The sequence below is a fragment of the Lichenostomus cassidix genome, chromosome 7, assembly GCF_008360975.1.
Source record: "Lichenostomus cassidix isolate B80296 chromosome 7, HeHo_3.0, whole genome shotgun sequence".
Lineage (NCBI taxonomy): Eukaryota > Metazoa > Chordata > Aves > Passeriformes > Meliphagidae > Lichenostomus > Lichenostomus cassidix.
This window is the reverse complement of record NC_139488.1, coordinates 835,217-851,497: the sequence shown is the minus strand read 5'-3', so window position 1 is coordinate 851,497 and position 16,281 is coordinate 835,217. Positions and strand designations below refer to the sequence as shown.

The window sequence follows — 16,281 nt, the reverse complement described above, 5'->3', positions numbered from 1 at the left end:
CTGCATTGCCTCCCATAAAACTGGCCAAGCCTTGCTCTGACAAGCAGAATAATGCAAGTTTCAATATGTATTCAGTATTCTTTTCACATATTTTTCTCATCCAACCTGCTAATTACTAGCACTCCATGTCGAAATGAGCTCCCTCATCACCTGTCTCTACCTGCTCTTTGATTCTGTAGCAATTAGATGTTGTATTTCACCAGTGTTATTCGTCTGACAAACTATCACACCAGTTTCCTCCACGCCCCTGCTCAGAAGTTCAGTTCTGTTAAGTAAACAAGGGTTCAGTGCTTTTAGAGCTGAGTCTCAGGGATAATCCTGAAGCATTCAAAAATCAGCCTTTAAGAGTCCAGAGAACCACCAGTGTCTTTTGGCCTGACGTAAATCTATGTTTTCCAGTAGCAGTCCCTGTTTTTACAAAAATTTAAAGAAGAGGTAAAACAACCTGTACAAACAGGAAAGTATGAACATGCAACCTAAAAATGGTCATAGACGGTATTTTGCAAATGGCTGAAGAACAGAGCCTAGAGTCTGGGATTTAAGTTTTGTTGTACTTCTGCCTGGTTCCAAATTTGGAATGATCAAAACATGGCCAGATTATAAAACCCTTTTAGAAATTTCCACCCATTCACAAAGGAGACAAGCTCAGATCCTCATATCTTGGCTCCAGGAAAAGGAGCCAAGAAAAATCACAAGTTTAACATGACATGAAAAGTTGCTTTAGTGAGTTACATGGCCAACTTGTGCTGAATTTCAGGGTAGATGAAGTTCCTGAAAGCACCTTTGAAAGCCTCAGCCACAAATCCAAGATGAGTGCGTTACTCGCTAGAAATCAACATTTTCCATATCGGGGCCAAATGTTTACATTATATATCCCCTCATTATCAAATATATCTGGGATTCTTCTCTATCTCTTAGATCAGCACTTCAGAACACTTGAAAATTGCTAAGAGACCCGTGCAATGTCTGGATCAAGAGCTGGCACATGTTGCAGTTTGAAGGCAATCCCAATGCCCCTCCCTGATCTGCCTGCCTATATGCTAGAGCACATTCACTTGCCAACTGTACCACAAGGCCAAGCCTGCAAGTTCTTGAGCACATGTTAGTGTGATGCACAGAATTCCTTCTACTGCTCCAGGTGGGGAACTTGTGCTTCAAATCAAGGGTATGCTTAACTGCTAAAGCCCAGCAACGCAAGGGCAGAACAATTTGTGCAACAAATGTCTGTGCAGCAAATTAAGCCTGCTGGTAAATATTGCACAATATGGCATCTTGCAAAATAATTTAATATTTACTTGGCTTTCTTTACTGAGCAGCTTGCTAGGAGCATCAGCGATGTGTAAAATGCAACATTGGGATCCAAAGCAAACAGCTTTTGCGAGCAAACTCTCTCCCCTCACCCCCAGCTGCTCTGCAAGCTAGTGACAGGAATTTTGAAAAGTTGTGGTTGCGTAATGGCTTTTTATAGTGCTTCTGCTTTTCTTTACCTCATATTGGTAGATGTCCAGGATCCTTTCCAGTGACAGCTCCTCAAAGTACAGTCTGTCACACTCATCAAAATCTGTGCTCACCGTCTCTGGGTTGCAATTCACAACCACAGTCTTGCTGCCAAGCTGACGCAGCGTGCGGATACTGGAGACAGCACACCAATCAAACTCCACGCTGCTGCCTGCCAGGAGACAGAAAAATGGGCAAGGAAAGGAAGGATGCAGAGAAGAAAACATAAATAGACATTCTCAGCACTCGAGCTTAAAAAAGAAAAAAAAACTGAACAGCCAGCATTGCCTCCTGTCAGCTCAGAGCCAGAAATGTAATTGTCCTCCCATGGAAATTAATCATCCACGAAAGGTCAACCTCCAAGCACAACAGGTAAGTTGGCTCAGCTGCTCAGGAGTGACAGACCTCTATAACATGTCTCTCATCCTGTGCTCACAAACACTTCAGTGTGCTCTTGCTGCTCATCCAACCACCACTGCCTCCCAACCAACGCACACTGGGATAAACTAAAGAGTGGGATAAACTGAGTTCCTGTTATTATAAGACAATGCTGCTTACTCCAGGCAACACAAAGCATTTGCACAGATGTGGTGTGCAGAACAGAAATCTGAAGTGGTTTTTACCTTCCAGAAGAGTTAAACAAACAAGAAGAATTACAGATCAATGTGTTTGCCATTCCTGTAAACTGACTCGAGGTAAGACAGATCAGTAGAACACATCTAGAGCCATTCCGAGATCCCTTCATCTTGGTTTAAAGGCCACAGTGACTATGGCAACACTGTTGTGCAAGCATGTCCTACTGTCCCAAACTCTCAGTAAGCCCTGTGGCCACCTCGAACGGACAGAGGCCCAGAGGAGACTTGGGTGAGCACCAGGACATGGTGCCTGGCCTTGAGCAACCTGCAGCTCTTGGGACTTGGGCAATGCTGCAGGCTCCAGGGAACACTGGAAATGGGACTTGTGCAAACAGCTACTGCCCCACACATTTCTATGCTCAAACATCTAAGACAGGTACCATAAACAGAGAATGATGCATATTAAAGAATATCATTAAATGGTTATGCTTACAGTCTACAAGAAAACCTTGGCCTCATCATGCTGCACTCACAGTCATTACATGATCATTACCAGCTGATATTATTTTTATATGCAATTGTGTGACTTTCTAAGTCACACAATCGCATATATTCACAATTGTGTGAATATATTCCATATATTCAATATTCAATGTGAATATATTGCATATATTCAATATATTCTATATATATATAATGCATATATTCACAATTATGTGAATTTCTAAGATATGTTAGAAATTCAGTCTGTGCTTGATTGCTGTCCCCACCACCTAGTCACAAACAGATGGCTGGCACAGGTCACTCCCTGATAGGCACATAAGTTGTTTCCCCACTTCTGTCAAACAAGAACGTCAAAACATGCCTGAGCCTCAGTTAAAACCCTACAGAAAGGAGAGGAAAATCAAATCTGAAACAGGATGTTTCCCAGAAGGGACACCAGATGCTCATTCAGTTTTTGTATTCCACTTCCATTACTCAGGTATTTTTATATGCACAAGAAACCTCAACTTTGGAACACAATGGTCATCTGGAGCCCTCATCTGACTACTTCAGATACAACCTGGGAAAACAGCTGAACAGCTGTAAGTGTATTCCAGGCACATCCGGTAATGATCATAACCAAACATGGGAAAAGAGGAGACAGAAAATTAATAGTATTACTAGCAATGACTGTTGTAACATAACTAGACACTGCTCCTCAGGAGACAATTACTACATCAATACATGCATGGTTTTGAGCTCACTTTAACATCTCAATCTCATTAAGTCTATGTGCACACCTTAAAACTTACAGAGCACTCTGCTGCCCCATACCAGCAGTGGAATATATTTATACTGCTTTCAGGGCTGACACACAAACAAACCCTCTGCAAGGACAGGAGATCCTCTCCTGGCAGCAGGTGAAAAGCGAGGAGTGCCAAGGCTTCACGTGTGTTGGAAAGGTGTGCCAAAGCAAGCACTGAAATTCAAGAGTGCGTAACTGCACTGACTCACATCGTGTTTCTATTTGGCACACTAGTGTACAATAAACTTCAAAAAACCCACTTCGGTTTGAAAAATTTTCTGTCTAAACACAGAATATAGCATGACTTTTGAATGGTCTCACTTCCCTCCAATATTTTTATTTCTTTGCAGAAGTGTGAACATATTCAACGTTTTCCTGCCATACATTTCAAACCATTTTCAAATAAAATTCATAAGGGTTGTTTTGTTGCTTTTTAACCTAAAACTTAACTTTCACAAAGGAAATAAGAAAAATAAGGTCACATGTTTAACTTCCATCCAAATCATTTCGCCTTTTCTGACCTAGAAGGGAACTAAATTGATCCTACTGAATTCTGATTACAATTCTGAAAGCATAAAGGAAAAGCACATTGCTTACTTGCCTTCAAAGGATAAAAAAAAGGGAAAATCAACTTGGCTATTGCACCTAGGAAAAAGATCTTTTACACTTAGAAGTAATGCTTTCCTCTAGCAGCCTTTATTTAGTTGCAACCTCTTCCAAAGAAGGTCTTGATAGATCTAATCAAAACTGAAGAGCAGATGAGACCAAGAACAGACCTGCATGTCTAATCTAAGCAATGAGGAGTGCAAAATGTATTCATATACATTCAATCAACTTATGAGATAACGCTGCCATCCTTTTCATTTTTTGTAGCCATGCCACACAGCCTGTTGAACAGCAGAAGTGTTCACAAAAAATAGCCCTGATCATGGAGTGTTGCTCCTGATTTCACCCATCTCAACATTCATGCTGGAAACAGAGTTCAAACAGATTTGTCCTACAAACAGCAACAGGAGTGCAGCATGTGACCTCTCCATCCAACCAAAACAAATGGATGCAGTTTTCAATTCCAGATTTCAAAACCCATCACCAGTTCTTGTGAGATTCAGAGCAGAAACTATTCTGAGTAACAAGCAATTTTTTTCTTGTTGATAATTGCAAGCTATTTGGAGAGATCCATGGAAAGAAAAAGTGAAAGTTGTATGCAGAATTCAGCAGTCTGTCTATCCAATACTCACAACCACAAGGAAACTCTTACTCTATATAATGATCCGAGTGGGTCGAAAAAACAGCATACAGAGAATTGCTTATACAAAAGAAGCTGAAGAGATCAAAATATTTTCGGTCACCTACACTTACAGCTGTAAAATGCATAGTGACAACATCATCATGAGCTGGCAGTAAACATATAAGATAGGTGTGGAAGCAACAAACTTTTATACAAGGTATGAGGTTCTCAGGACCTTATCATGTGAAAAATGCAAGATTAAAAAAATTCTGTAAAACTTTGTGGAAATCACAACTAAGTACCAAGTGAAAAGTAATAAAATTCTCCTGTTTTTTTCCAGGGCATGAAATGAAATCTCCAAGCAAGTATAAAGTGCAAAGCTTGTGTTAGGAATTGATGCCCTGTGCACTGTGCTCTGGAGGGATTTTTCACCATATGAGAAGAGGAACAAATGAACCACAAGAATATCTGAAGAAGGCTTGAGGGTGCTAGGAGAACAGCGGAGTTGTAAGAAAGATTTACCTATGTGATATGGTCCACAGCCCAACACCATCACTCCACAGTCATCAAATTTTACATCATGTTCCTGGGAAGGGAGAGAAAAAAGTCATTTGGATCTGTACTCCACAGCACCTAACTCTGTGCTTTTCAGAATAAGCAGTTTCTGGTGTTCAGCCCAAATCCAAAATTCTGATCCTTCAGGGCTCCAGTCTGATCTTGCTTACTGCAGTGTAAATCAAATGCAGCTCTTCTGGAATTAGTGGTGCTGCACCCAGACCAAAGGAGACACAGCAGCATGAATTTGGCTGTTTAAGCATCCTAAGGACCTGTGAAGTTTCATATAAAAATAATGTAAGGATAAGAAAAGGGAAATATGCATTCCCAGCACCTACCTGTGCATGTACAGGTGATGTGTGGCAAGCTCTTAATAACACAGGGGCATTAACTGTAAATGCATGGATCAGGACTGGAGTGAAAGTTCCAGGCCTGCTGTAAGGACATTACATGTAAGACCATCCAAAAGAGTTACTAGAAACTGAGGCATCTGCAAGATTTCCAGAAATAACATGGCACAGGGAAGAGAGATCAAACCAGAGAGCAGCAAGACTTGTTCCCAAGAGTGCCTACCTGCCCATTGTATGTGACGTAGAGGTACTTAGTCACTGCTGGGTATTCTGCTGCCAGGGTATCAATCTGTATAGGGAAAGAGATAGTGACTTGGCCAGTGAAGATCTTTCCTACATGCAGACATACAGGGTTCTTTTTCCTCTTTCCCCTTCTACTGCTGTTTCACTCCTCTTATTTTCCCATCATGTCTTTCCCCATAAGGAGGTGATCTGAACTGTCCTGTGCTGGCATCACAGCATATGCCTGGCCTTCCCCCCAACCCCACAGTTCAGTCAATGCAACACTCTACCATCTCTGCAGTTTTAGCTCTGCATCTCTTTGGTGAAACACCTACACAGCCTAGGAACTTTCCCCTACTTGCCAAGGTTCTCATTCTCTAGTTTGTTTGGCAGATTATGCAGATTCTTCGAGGTCTTCTGTCCTCTTTACCTAGGCCATCTGGAATCTTCAGACTCTACTCCTGACCTCATTTTACTCCCACACAAATCTTGCAGAGTGGAAGTGGAATTACTACGTGTTAATGTTACAACATAACTCATGCTAATTAAATGGTACACAAAGCAAGAGTGATTTTCAACCACCCTTTATATGTAGTTTTCAACAATTTCTTATATAATTAGTCACCAGAGAGCCCCAAAGAATAATTTGCCCAGTAGGCTGCTCACAAACTACTTGTGTCAACTACTCATGGCATGTTATACATGGTAACTAGTCCATCTAGGTCACCAGTGACTGCTGAAGTTTCCTGACTGAACATCTGAAACACTTCTACAGAGAATACTGAAAAGGGGACAATGTGAAAGCAGTCCCGACATGAATTTTTACATGGTATACCATTTAAAAATCTGTCCAAACCTCAAGCACTTTCAGGAATCCCCACTGGCTGTCCAAATCCTTATGAATGATGGACAATGTGAGCTTACGTCATTAGTGCCGTGTAAGTGTCTGCTGCTCATTGCTGTCGCTAATACTACGACTTGTAGTTCATGGCTCAAGAAGAAACATATGCTTTGAAGGCACACAGGCAGGCGAGAGTAGAATGACCTTATTAAAAGTGTACCTTGGCACACAAATCAATCAGCACTGCAGTGCCATATGCAGCTGAAAGAACACAGTGCAAGACCAGGCACGTTTCTGTGGCCAGGTGAGCCACAGAAGAAAAACAGCAGCTGGGGAACAGAAGAAGACTTGGCATCTGGAACTGGGCCAGAGGATACAGATTAACTCTTTCAGAAATATTCAGTAGTTTGGGCTGGGATTTTTTCCCCTCTTTAAGGATAGAAAACCAGCTGGTGGCAGTTTAATACCCAAATACTTTAAACGCAACAGCAAACCACCTAGTGACACTACCATGAATACCAGATGAGTTCATTGGGCTCAGGCTATCACAATGAATAGCAAATGAACCCATAACAATAGCACACTTCAAATAAAGTATTAGCCAGTAAAAAGTTACTACCAAGAGAGGAGATATGCTCTTCATGGTCCTACCATGGTGGGCCAGCATTTTCAGCCTTTTCCTGAAGCCACATAGCTGTATTTCTCCCTCAGCCACAAAGAGTATAAACAAGAATATTCTTAGTCTCTCTTTGGGAATGTTCATGGCATTACATTGATGCCTGCAATGCAGAAGGAACAGCTACATGGGTGAACTGTGCTCTCCTCACATGTCAACATTGAAACTCCTGAGAATGTCACAGAGCCACGGGTTTCTAAAGACATGGAGGTCTCCTGCCCACTCTTGGAAGCCCCCACCAGGCCCAGTGATGTGTCTCACATACCTGTTTCACCCAGGGCACTATATTTTTCCTCTGTCTCAGCTGACGGCACTGAACTTCAGTCAGCCTCAGGCACTTCCCAATCTGCTTGTCAGAGAACCCCATCTGTTTGGCTCTCCTCAGTGTCTCTTCTAGAGCTGCTTTGCTGGGATTAAATAAAAAAAAAAACACCTCTGCATGAGGCTTTACAAGAATAACTAGAAGATACTTGAGTTCTTGTGTCTCTACACTGCATAGAGTTGCTATAGGATCATGCACATGAAGGCAAAAAGGGAAAAAAGCTCATACATAAAATATCCTTTTTTGCACTGAGTCCCCCACACAAACACCTCTGAGGTAAAGTCTACAGGCAGATTGCAAGCAGTAGGAAGTAAAATACTTTCTTTCACTGAATATTTGAGACAGGAATCAGCAAATCATTATTAGAGCCGTCAGGCTAGTACAAGTTGACTGTACCCACAACAATTGTATGGTCATTTACCATTTCAGCTTTCACAGAGGACCTACAGTGATTCCTTTCTTGGATTCAGTATCCCTACAACTCCATGCCCAAACTTTAACTTAATATCTCCCTTATGTTATCCTCCCAGTCTAAATTTAAACCTAGGCCTCACCAGACCGGACTGGACCAATCATTATGTATGCGCTTTCATGTCCTGCCTCTCATTGCAGCTGCCCACTCCACTCTAAGGCATGAAATTCTTGAAGCTCTGGGATGAGGCATTCACAGGGGTAACTGGGCCCTGACCCTGTGACCACTGTGCTCAGCTGGCAGACACTTGGTTTCAACAAACTATCATTCATCCCAACCAATCTTTCTTTCTGTTGTTGAGTATGTTCTGCCTACCTTCTGAAATGGCCACTCTTTGGAAAAAGAATCTCACTTCAGAGATCCATTGCAGAAATGACCTTCAGAGGTTCACACACAAGGTAGGATTTTTCTTGTAACAGTCTTAATATACCTTTTCCATATCATTAGTGTTGTTTCTTGCATTAGGCAAATGGAGAGGGGGGATAGACCAGGTAAAGCAGGGGCATCTTTTTTGATTTCATATTTGCAACCAGGGTCTCTCAATACTTCCATACATCCTTTTCTCCTGGTTTTGCTTTGCAGGAGTTCTAGTTTTTGCTCTTTATTTCAAAGATATTGCTTTCCCCCTGCCATCTCTGAAGATCAACAGTTTCCTGTCCATTTTGCTCTTCATTTTTTTCATCTTCTCCATTCCCTTTTCATTCACTCTACTCTTTTCTACTCTTTGTTACACTTTGCTTTGACTCCACCCTTACCGTCTCTGCCTCCCGCTCTTTCTAAGCTACCTTTTCTAAGCTTAGCTTTTGCAAAAACGTACAAAAGCCTGTAGTTTTATCAGCACTTCTCCTTTACATCTTCATTGCCAAGAGCATTCTTGCCTGCCCAATAAATCAATATTTTATGAGCAGGCAAGTTCTGAATCAGGAAAAAGGAATGATTAACAAACAAGCCATTTTCCCAAATCAGAGCTTTTGAATTATGTCTTTTGCTTGATGGTATTTTTAAATAAATAGTATTATTTTTGAGGGGAGAAAAGAGGTAAAACCGTTTTTTTTTTTAGAGTGTGTCGGGAAGCTGAATCACGAAAGAAAGTCATTGGATTGAATTTTCCACTCTGGCTTAGGCGCAGAGCAGCTCTGCTGCCCTCAGTGAAGTCAGGCAAGTGTGAAACAGGTGAGAGTCACACAAGTGGCAAACCAGCTCTTCTGAGAGTAGAACTGGGAACCAGAAACTCTGGGGCTCAGATCCCTGGATAGATAGGATTTGCGCCATGAATTTCCCAAAGCCACCTCCCTCCGTGCCCTGCAGTATGAGAGCACTCCACCAATAGCACAGCAGAAATGGAAAGCTGGTGACAATTTGCAGGAAGGAAACACTCACTGTAACTCCTCTCCTCCGCACTGTGTCCCAACCTGGCCTCAAAACCAAAACCAGCCTACTCTGCCCTCAGGGGACTCCAGGCAGGAGCACCACCTACACCCTGGATCTTCTTTCTGTACAGCCCTGCACCACATCACCCTTCTTACTCCAGCAAAGCCTCCTCTTGGTTAGTATCAGAAGGGAAACTATGGCTGCCACATCCCTGAAAGTGTTCAAGGCCAGGATGGAGGGGCTCAAAGTAACCTGGTCTGGTGGAAGGTGTGGCAAAAGGTTGAATGAGATGAGCTGTAAGATCTCTTCCAACCCAAACCGTTCTATGATTCTGTGAAAAAGTCCTGCCTAATCCACCAGGTTGAGCTTCCCACGTTTTGGATTTCCCACTTTGCAGTACCACACTACATTAAAACTCATGGTTTCCATGCACTAACACCTCCACCAGAAACTCCTCTGCTTCTCCTGAGGCTATTCTGCTTTCTGATATCAGCTCAGAGGAAGAGCTTCTCGCATAAACCAAGAACACGAGAACTGAAGGCATGGATGTGTGTTTTACAGGAGCAAATAACACAATTTCCACCAATTCTCTGTCAAAACTGATACTAGCAGTCACTGGCTATTAAGGACTCAGCCACCTTAGAAGGAGTGAGCAGACCTGAAAACCCAAGAAAACGAGCCTGGTTCAGTGCCGTTTACTCCCTTGCCCTCCCTCCCTTCTGCCTCAGCAACACACATAGCTGGCTGTCATTTGATTACTGTCAGAGACAGCAAATTGCCTTCATTTGCAGCTTGTTTTCATTCCGTTTCTTGTATCTCATTATAACCATATCATTCACTGTCACCCTCCCTCCGCCCCAGCTGGGTGGGTAGAACAAAAGCAGTGATTATTTGGCACCATGATTCACTTGCCTTGGGCTAGCAGCTTAAATTAGGTTAGGCCATTTAGTAATCCATGCAGAAAAGTAACTGGTTTTGTACAGGAAAACCAGCGTGCAAGAGAGAAAAGGTGAGTCCCTAAAGGGGAAATGGAACCATGCATTTTTTCCACGCACTTTTTCTTCTGCTACTGCCAAAGCATGAAGAAGAAGCCAGCTGAATTTGTCCACCGTGGTTAATGGGAAGTGAATCAGAGAATAGCAAATCCTCAGCACTAGTATGGAAATCAGGCTGCCTCTCTGCATGCACTGGACAGACATTTTCATAACAGAATCATTTCCATTTACTAATAAGGGTAATTTTCAGCATTTATGTCTCAACTTTCATCAAAATTATATCAAGAAACATGCAAACAGTATGGTAGAGTGAGGCTTATCTTGCAGATAGCAAAACAGACCATGCAGAGGTTAAGGGGTGGCAATTTTTAAGATCAAGCATTCCCACTGTCTTTGCTCAGAGACAGCCCTTTAGACAAGCTAGATACACTAAAGCCAGCAAGAGCAGAACCAGGCTGATCTCTGAATATTTGAGAGCAAATAACCCTTCAAGCTTACCAGAAATGCAGCACTAAAAGACAAGACAAAAATTCTCACGTCTGGCTATTCCAAACCACATGACCCAGTCCTACATCACCACCTTCCACTTTCCCCCAGAGCATCACTTAGTTTTCCAACACAGAGAAAAAAGTCTTCCAAAGATTAAACTCCCTCACTGGTTTAGAATCAATTCTGGAACAAGGGAAGACTGAGTGACCATGATTTCAGACTTCTACAATGCTTTTTTTCCTATTATTTCCCTTTGCAAAATGAAAGTCAGGATTTTTAGAGCTTTAAACCCAGACAATTAGATTTTTGCACCCTGCCATACTTATTACATGGCTCTTCCCCTCCTCAGAAAGCTGAAGTCCCCTGCCCATTTTGCAGTTTATAAACAAAACAAGCCTTTCTCCAACCTTGATTGTGACTCCGTTTCAGCTTCCAGTGTTGATTTGTTGTTGCTTTTCATTAAAAATTCTACCCTGTCCATCTTTGGAACTGCATACTCTCATTTCTTCAATAATAAACAATAAGAGAAAATGGAATAAATTCTGCTTAATGAGGAAATTCTCACCTGGCACAGAGGACCTGGAGAAATCTATTAACTGACTGGAGGAATGCTGGCAGCATTGAAATTATCAGGAGACCCTGCTCGCTTCAGCAGAGCCCTCTCTTCCACTTGACCAGCTTTCATCTGATCCAACAATAAAGGTGCCAGCAGAAGTAACACTCTTTTTCTTGTCTCCCAAATCAGGCTCTGCTTCTTTTTTAGGCATGTTGTCAGGTTTGTGCCCACATATTACTTAGGTGTATGTGTAAATGGGTCTTGATCAAAAGGATCAGGAATATTTTGAAAACTGAGGGCCAAAGCCTGAGCTGGGAGCATTTGGGACACGGCTACTGCAGGGTGTGTCCCAGTTAACATGTGCCCTGTAAGCTCACCCCTGCACTTTCACCTCTGCCTCATCTCAGCAGCTACAAGTGTGGCTTGGATACCCACACAGGAGCTGCAAAGGTGCTGCAAAGGTGAGCACACTCTGGCTCAGCCCATGGGTCTTGAACTCAGCTCCTCCCAAGTCTGAAGGGATTTAAGCCCAGACTAAACTTTAAGCCCAGTTTCACTATGGCAAGCAAAGTGGACTGAAAGTAAGAAGTGCTGGAAGCAAATGCATTTTGGCCAGTCCTGAAAGAGTTCTTCCTTTCTCAGTAGTCGTAGGCCTGGAGGGTTTCAAAAGCCGGCTGGATTTCAGGCTGGATTATGTAGAAAAACATATTCCTTCTTGTTTCCTCATTGTCCTGCTCTGCTTCAAGGATCTTAGCAGTTTCCTTGATTACTTCTGATGTTTTACAAGATTTTGAACATGCTGCAATTAAAATAATGAGATCGGTGTATAAATTCTCTCCCTGTTCCTCTTCTCAAGGAGACAGATTGTTACTGGTTTTCCCCTCCTGAGAAACTCATGAGATGACTGACAAAAAGCTGTCAAAGGAGCATTTAGGGAAGCAGGAGCTGTAAACCAGCAAATCTCACTCACAGAACAATTGTCACTCCAGCACTCTGCACCTTCAACATTCTGGTCCCTGGGCTAATAAATCTCATTGTGGACATCTTGATTTAAGTAACATGAATCTCACACTGTGCCCTAAGACCTGAATGACTCCTCACAAGACGATGCACTAAAGCAGCAGCTCACACCAAAACACAGCCAAGAAATGGGTCGTAGATGCTTCCTGAAAGCCTATTTTCTACCTGCGGTAAAAGGGAGCTTTGAGGTCTTTGCTGGGATGCCATGGTACAGACTGTTCTGCTCCTAGCATTGTACATACTGGTTACACAGACTCCCCAATGGCTTCTTAAGGCAATGCTTGTATATCCTCTGCATCAAGGAAACCATATATATTGCATTTGCACAATGCTTTGATGCTTTGAAAGAAGATACGGCCATGAAATTATTATCAATGGGTCTACAAGACAAATAGAAAGCATCTTATGTTAGATCCACACAAAGCACAAACAACAGTGCTGAATACCTGCTTGTATTTTATTCTACTCATGTACTGCATTCCAAACTTGTTCCCAAGCCTTCCCTGCCCTACAGTTCACAAAGAAGACAAAAGGAATCTTTCCAGTTAGCTAGAGAGGAGCACTACAAATATGTCAGTGACAGCTCCTCAAACAGCACAAATCAGCATAGCTTCATTTAGTATCACTGGACCTGGTCTGCTTGATGCCCACACAAGACCTGTGTGACACACTCTGGCCTGTCTCAAAAGCCCACAAGTCATCAGAAACTGCTGCTGAGAAAACTGGAGGTGCAGCAGTCCCTGTAGAAGACCACAGGTTATTGATGGCCTCTCTGAGCTTGTCTCATTGCAGTGCTTCCCAGGTCACCTGTTGGTGCCAGGTTTTCATTCCAGCACCTACATTTCTGTGGCCACTCCACCACAGTCATGTTTTGAAATCAAGTCATGCTTCCAACAAACAGCTTTCAAAGCACACCTTGCAGGGCCCCAGGGACACAGGCTCCTAAAAGGCATTTGCAATAAACAACTTCTCCCATGGGCAACTGAGGAGAGAGCATCAGCTACAAATGCTTAGCTAAAGTGTATCTGCATGCTCCCACTTTTGTCTGCTTTCCTCTTTATTAACCCACGACTCTTTACGAACAGCAAGAGCGATAGTCAGGACTGCACTTACCCCTTTCAAGCAAACAGCAGGCCAGGGGGTGTTTTCATACAACACCCACAGAGCAAGGATATATTTTCCTTCAATAAAAGCTCAAAAGTATAAAATTATCAAAACATGTTTGGTGCCATCATTTCCCACTGTTAACAGACTGGCCGGTTCAGTATCTGCCAAAAAGATGATCTGCTGTTTCCATTAAGGTTAATTTGAAGAGTTGAGATTTCAGGTGACAGAGTTCAATTCACTGCACTGCCAGACTGTCTTTGAGACTTTGGGCAAGCTCACTATCTCTGTGCCTTGCTCTTCAAAACAGTGTTTTATTATGCTCCTCTTTCCTCAGTCTCCTCAAACATACAGCCTTTAAGCAATATTCAAATGTTCCTCTTTGGGCAATATAGTTACACTTCTCCTGTTGCAAGATAAGTTTCCTGGGTTTTACTCAGATTTTCTGCAGCAGTGAAATTGACCCCACTAGCTTTACTTTTCCCCCATCCCTATGAGCTCCCAAGTAATGGCAAATACAATCAATTGCAGGTTCCATTGCTACAGAGATACCTAAGTTACTTAGGAACACAAGTCTTACTGATTTTCAACATGGCTTTTGTCCCCATGTCACTTGGGCCTAAGTGATGATTTCATCACAGCTGCCTGCCTCTTTACCTCTATTTAGTCATGTTTGGTGTATATTCTCCCTGCTCAGAGCCACAGTTCTCAGGGATCCCAAAATCAGGAACAGATAAAAATTATCATGCCTTCATGCAAACAAATCTTCACTACAGTCAAAGAAGAGATGTAAATTCCAAAAGAGGTTTTCCCTTGCACCTAGGACTAGTCAAGTATGCCTCAGATGTTACTTCCAGCTCTGGGTTTCAGCTGTGCTCCTGGGGATGGTTGGTATCACTGGACCAATCACTGCTTCAAATCTGACTTGCCCTGGACTGGGTCCATAGCCCTGGCCTTAATGTGACGTCCCACTGCCTGCTGCCTCAGACAGCTGGAGATTGTCTATCCAAATTTCCACCTCCTTCATGAGCTGTCAGTGTGATGAACAGCCAGTGGGGTCTCTCCAAGCCCTTCCTCCCATTTTCACTCACAGGACTGGCAAGGCCAAATCTAGGGAAATAATTTCTGGGTAATAGGACATCCTATTGCACTGTCACTGCTTCGTACACCATCACCGATTAATGGACTGACAGCATGGGATGGTGCTTGCTCTTTCCATGTATGTATATGTAGTTTTATTTGTTTATGCGCATGTGTGTGGTGGGGAAGGTTGAAGTAAAAATTACACTCCAGGTATAAAGGTAATTGGTCAGACAACAACAAAGTCCCCTCAAATGTAAGTTTCCAAGATAAAAAATATGTAAGGTCACAGGAGAAACAGCGGAGGCACATGTTTGACATATATGTGATATTACTTGATATTCTCACAAGGACTCTCAAAATGGCTTTCTTCTCCCAATTCAACTCAGGCCATTTGCTTTCCTGCAGCCACATCACATAATCTGAAACAACTCTTTCTCCATCCTAGAGGGCCCAGAGGCAGAGTCAAATGGAACCACTGCTGCAGCATGACAAAGCTATGCAGTCCCACCAGCACCAGGTCCAGTCTTCTTTGAAAAAAAGTTCAATGGGACAAAAGTAAATGGGGAACTGTCTCTGCAAATGGCTGGCCTTGCCTCTACACCAATGAGAATGCACAAACATTTATAGGTCAGAAAGTTTTTCCCTCTGCATTGCATTATCTCACACAGCCTTTCACACATGTAAGCAGATCCCTTGCATGTATCAGTAAGACCTTCTGCTCACCTCTGAATCACTGCACATGGCAAGGATGCAAGGCAGCATGTGGTATGTGAGAGCTGCTTGCTGAACGGCTCTCAAAGGCCTCCACCTGCCTCTGATCCCCCTTCCCCATCTGTCTGTCATACCCACTTGTTCTAGCTCTAAATTTCCTCTTGGCAGAGACCATCTCCTTGTTACCAGTCTCTACAACAGCTCTGCAGGGCCCAAATCAAGACTCTTGTTACTCCAACTGCATCAAAAACCTCACTACAAAGAACTCCAAACCGACACAGAGACAAAAAGGAAGGGGTGGATTCACCCAAACAGCCTGTAACCAGCAACAGTGCCCAGGAGCAGGGCAACTACATCTGGTTCTGGTAACTGTACTTTAACAACAGAAAGATTTAAAGCAGTGATGGCATCACCTCTCATTCTTTTCAATTGGAAGTTACCCTGTAGCACAGGTAGAACTCATGCCAGGCGTGCTAGGGACTGGAAACAGCTGGCTGCAGGAAGAGCACATGTGTGCCAAGTCTCATTTGCATCACTCAATTAGCTTTCCCTTGGCTATGGCAGAGAAATGTTTCCTGATGTGGCTCACTGGACTAGCCTCTTAGTTCAAGTCATAAGTGTTTTCCCCTGGCTCTTTGCCTTTGTGCCTTCAATGTAATGCAGCTGGACAGTCTATCCCCTCCCTCCAGGTGCTGGCTGGGAGGTAAGACAGTTTCCTTGCAGAGGCGCGAGCAATGATAGTGGAGTGAAAATCAGCACTGATAGTAGAGCGAAAATCTGCACTGATAAGTGAATGAAGGTAAGGTAATTTATGTGTCCAGCCTGCAGAAGAGAAGGCTTCGGGGTGACCTAACTGCAGCCTTCCAATACCTGAAGGGAGTTGACAAGAAAGATAGAGACTATTTATAAGAGCATGGAGTGACAGA

At 43.0% G+C, this 16,281-nt stretch overlaps 1 protein-coding gene across 1 annotated transcript in view; it reads right to left on the bottom strand.

Moving 5' to 3' along the window:
* CPS1 (carbamoyl-phosphate synthase 1) overlaps nucleotides 1-16,281 on the bottom strand; it is an 83,342-nt gene that overhangs the window by 29,360 nt on the left and 37,701 nt on the right. Inside the window, exons 21-24 of the mRNA XM_085065693.1 lie at nucleotides 7,498-7,639; nucleotides 5,717-5,782; nucleotides 5,111-5,174; nucleotides 1,488-1,669 (exon numbers count right to left, since the gene is read on the bottom strand). Of these exons, the coding sequence (XP_084921819.1) occupies nucleotides 1,488-1,669; nucleotides 5,111-5,174; nucleotides 5,717-5,782; nucleotides 7,498-7,639 (454 nt within the window). The remainder of the gene's footprint in view (nucleotides 1-1,487; nucleotides 1,670-5,110; nucleotides 5,175-5,716; nucleotides 5,783-7,497; nucleotides 7,640-16,281) is intronic.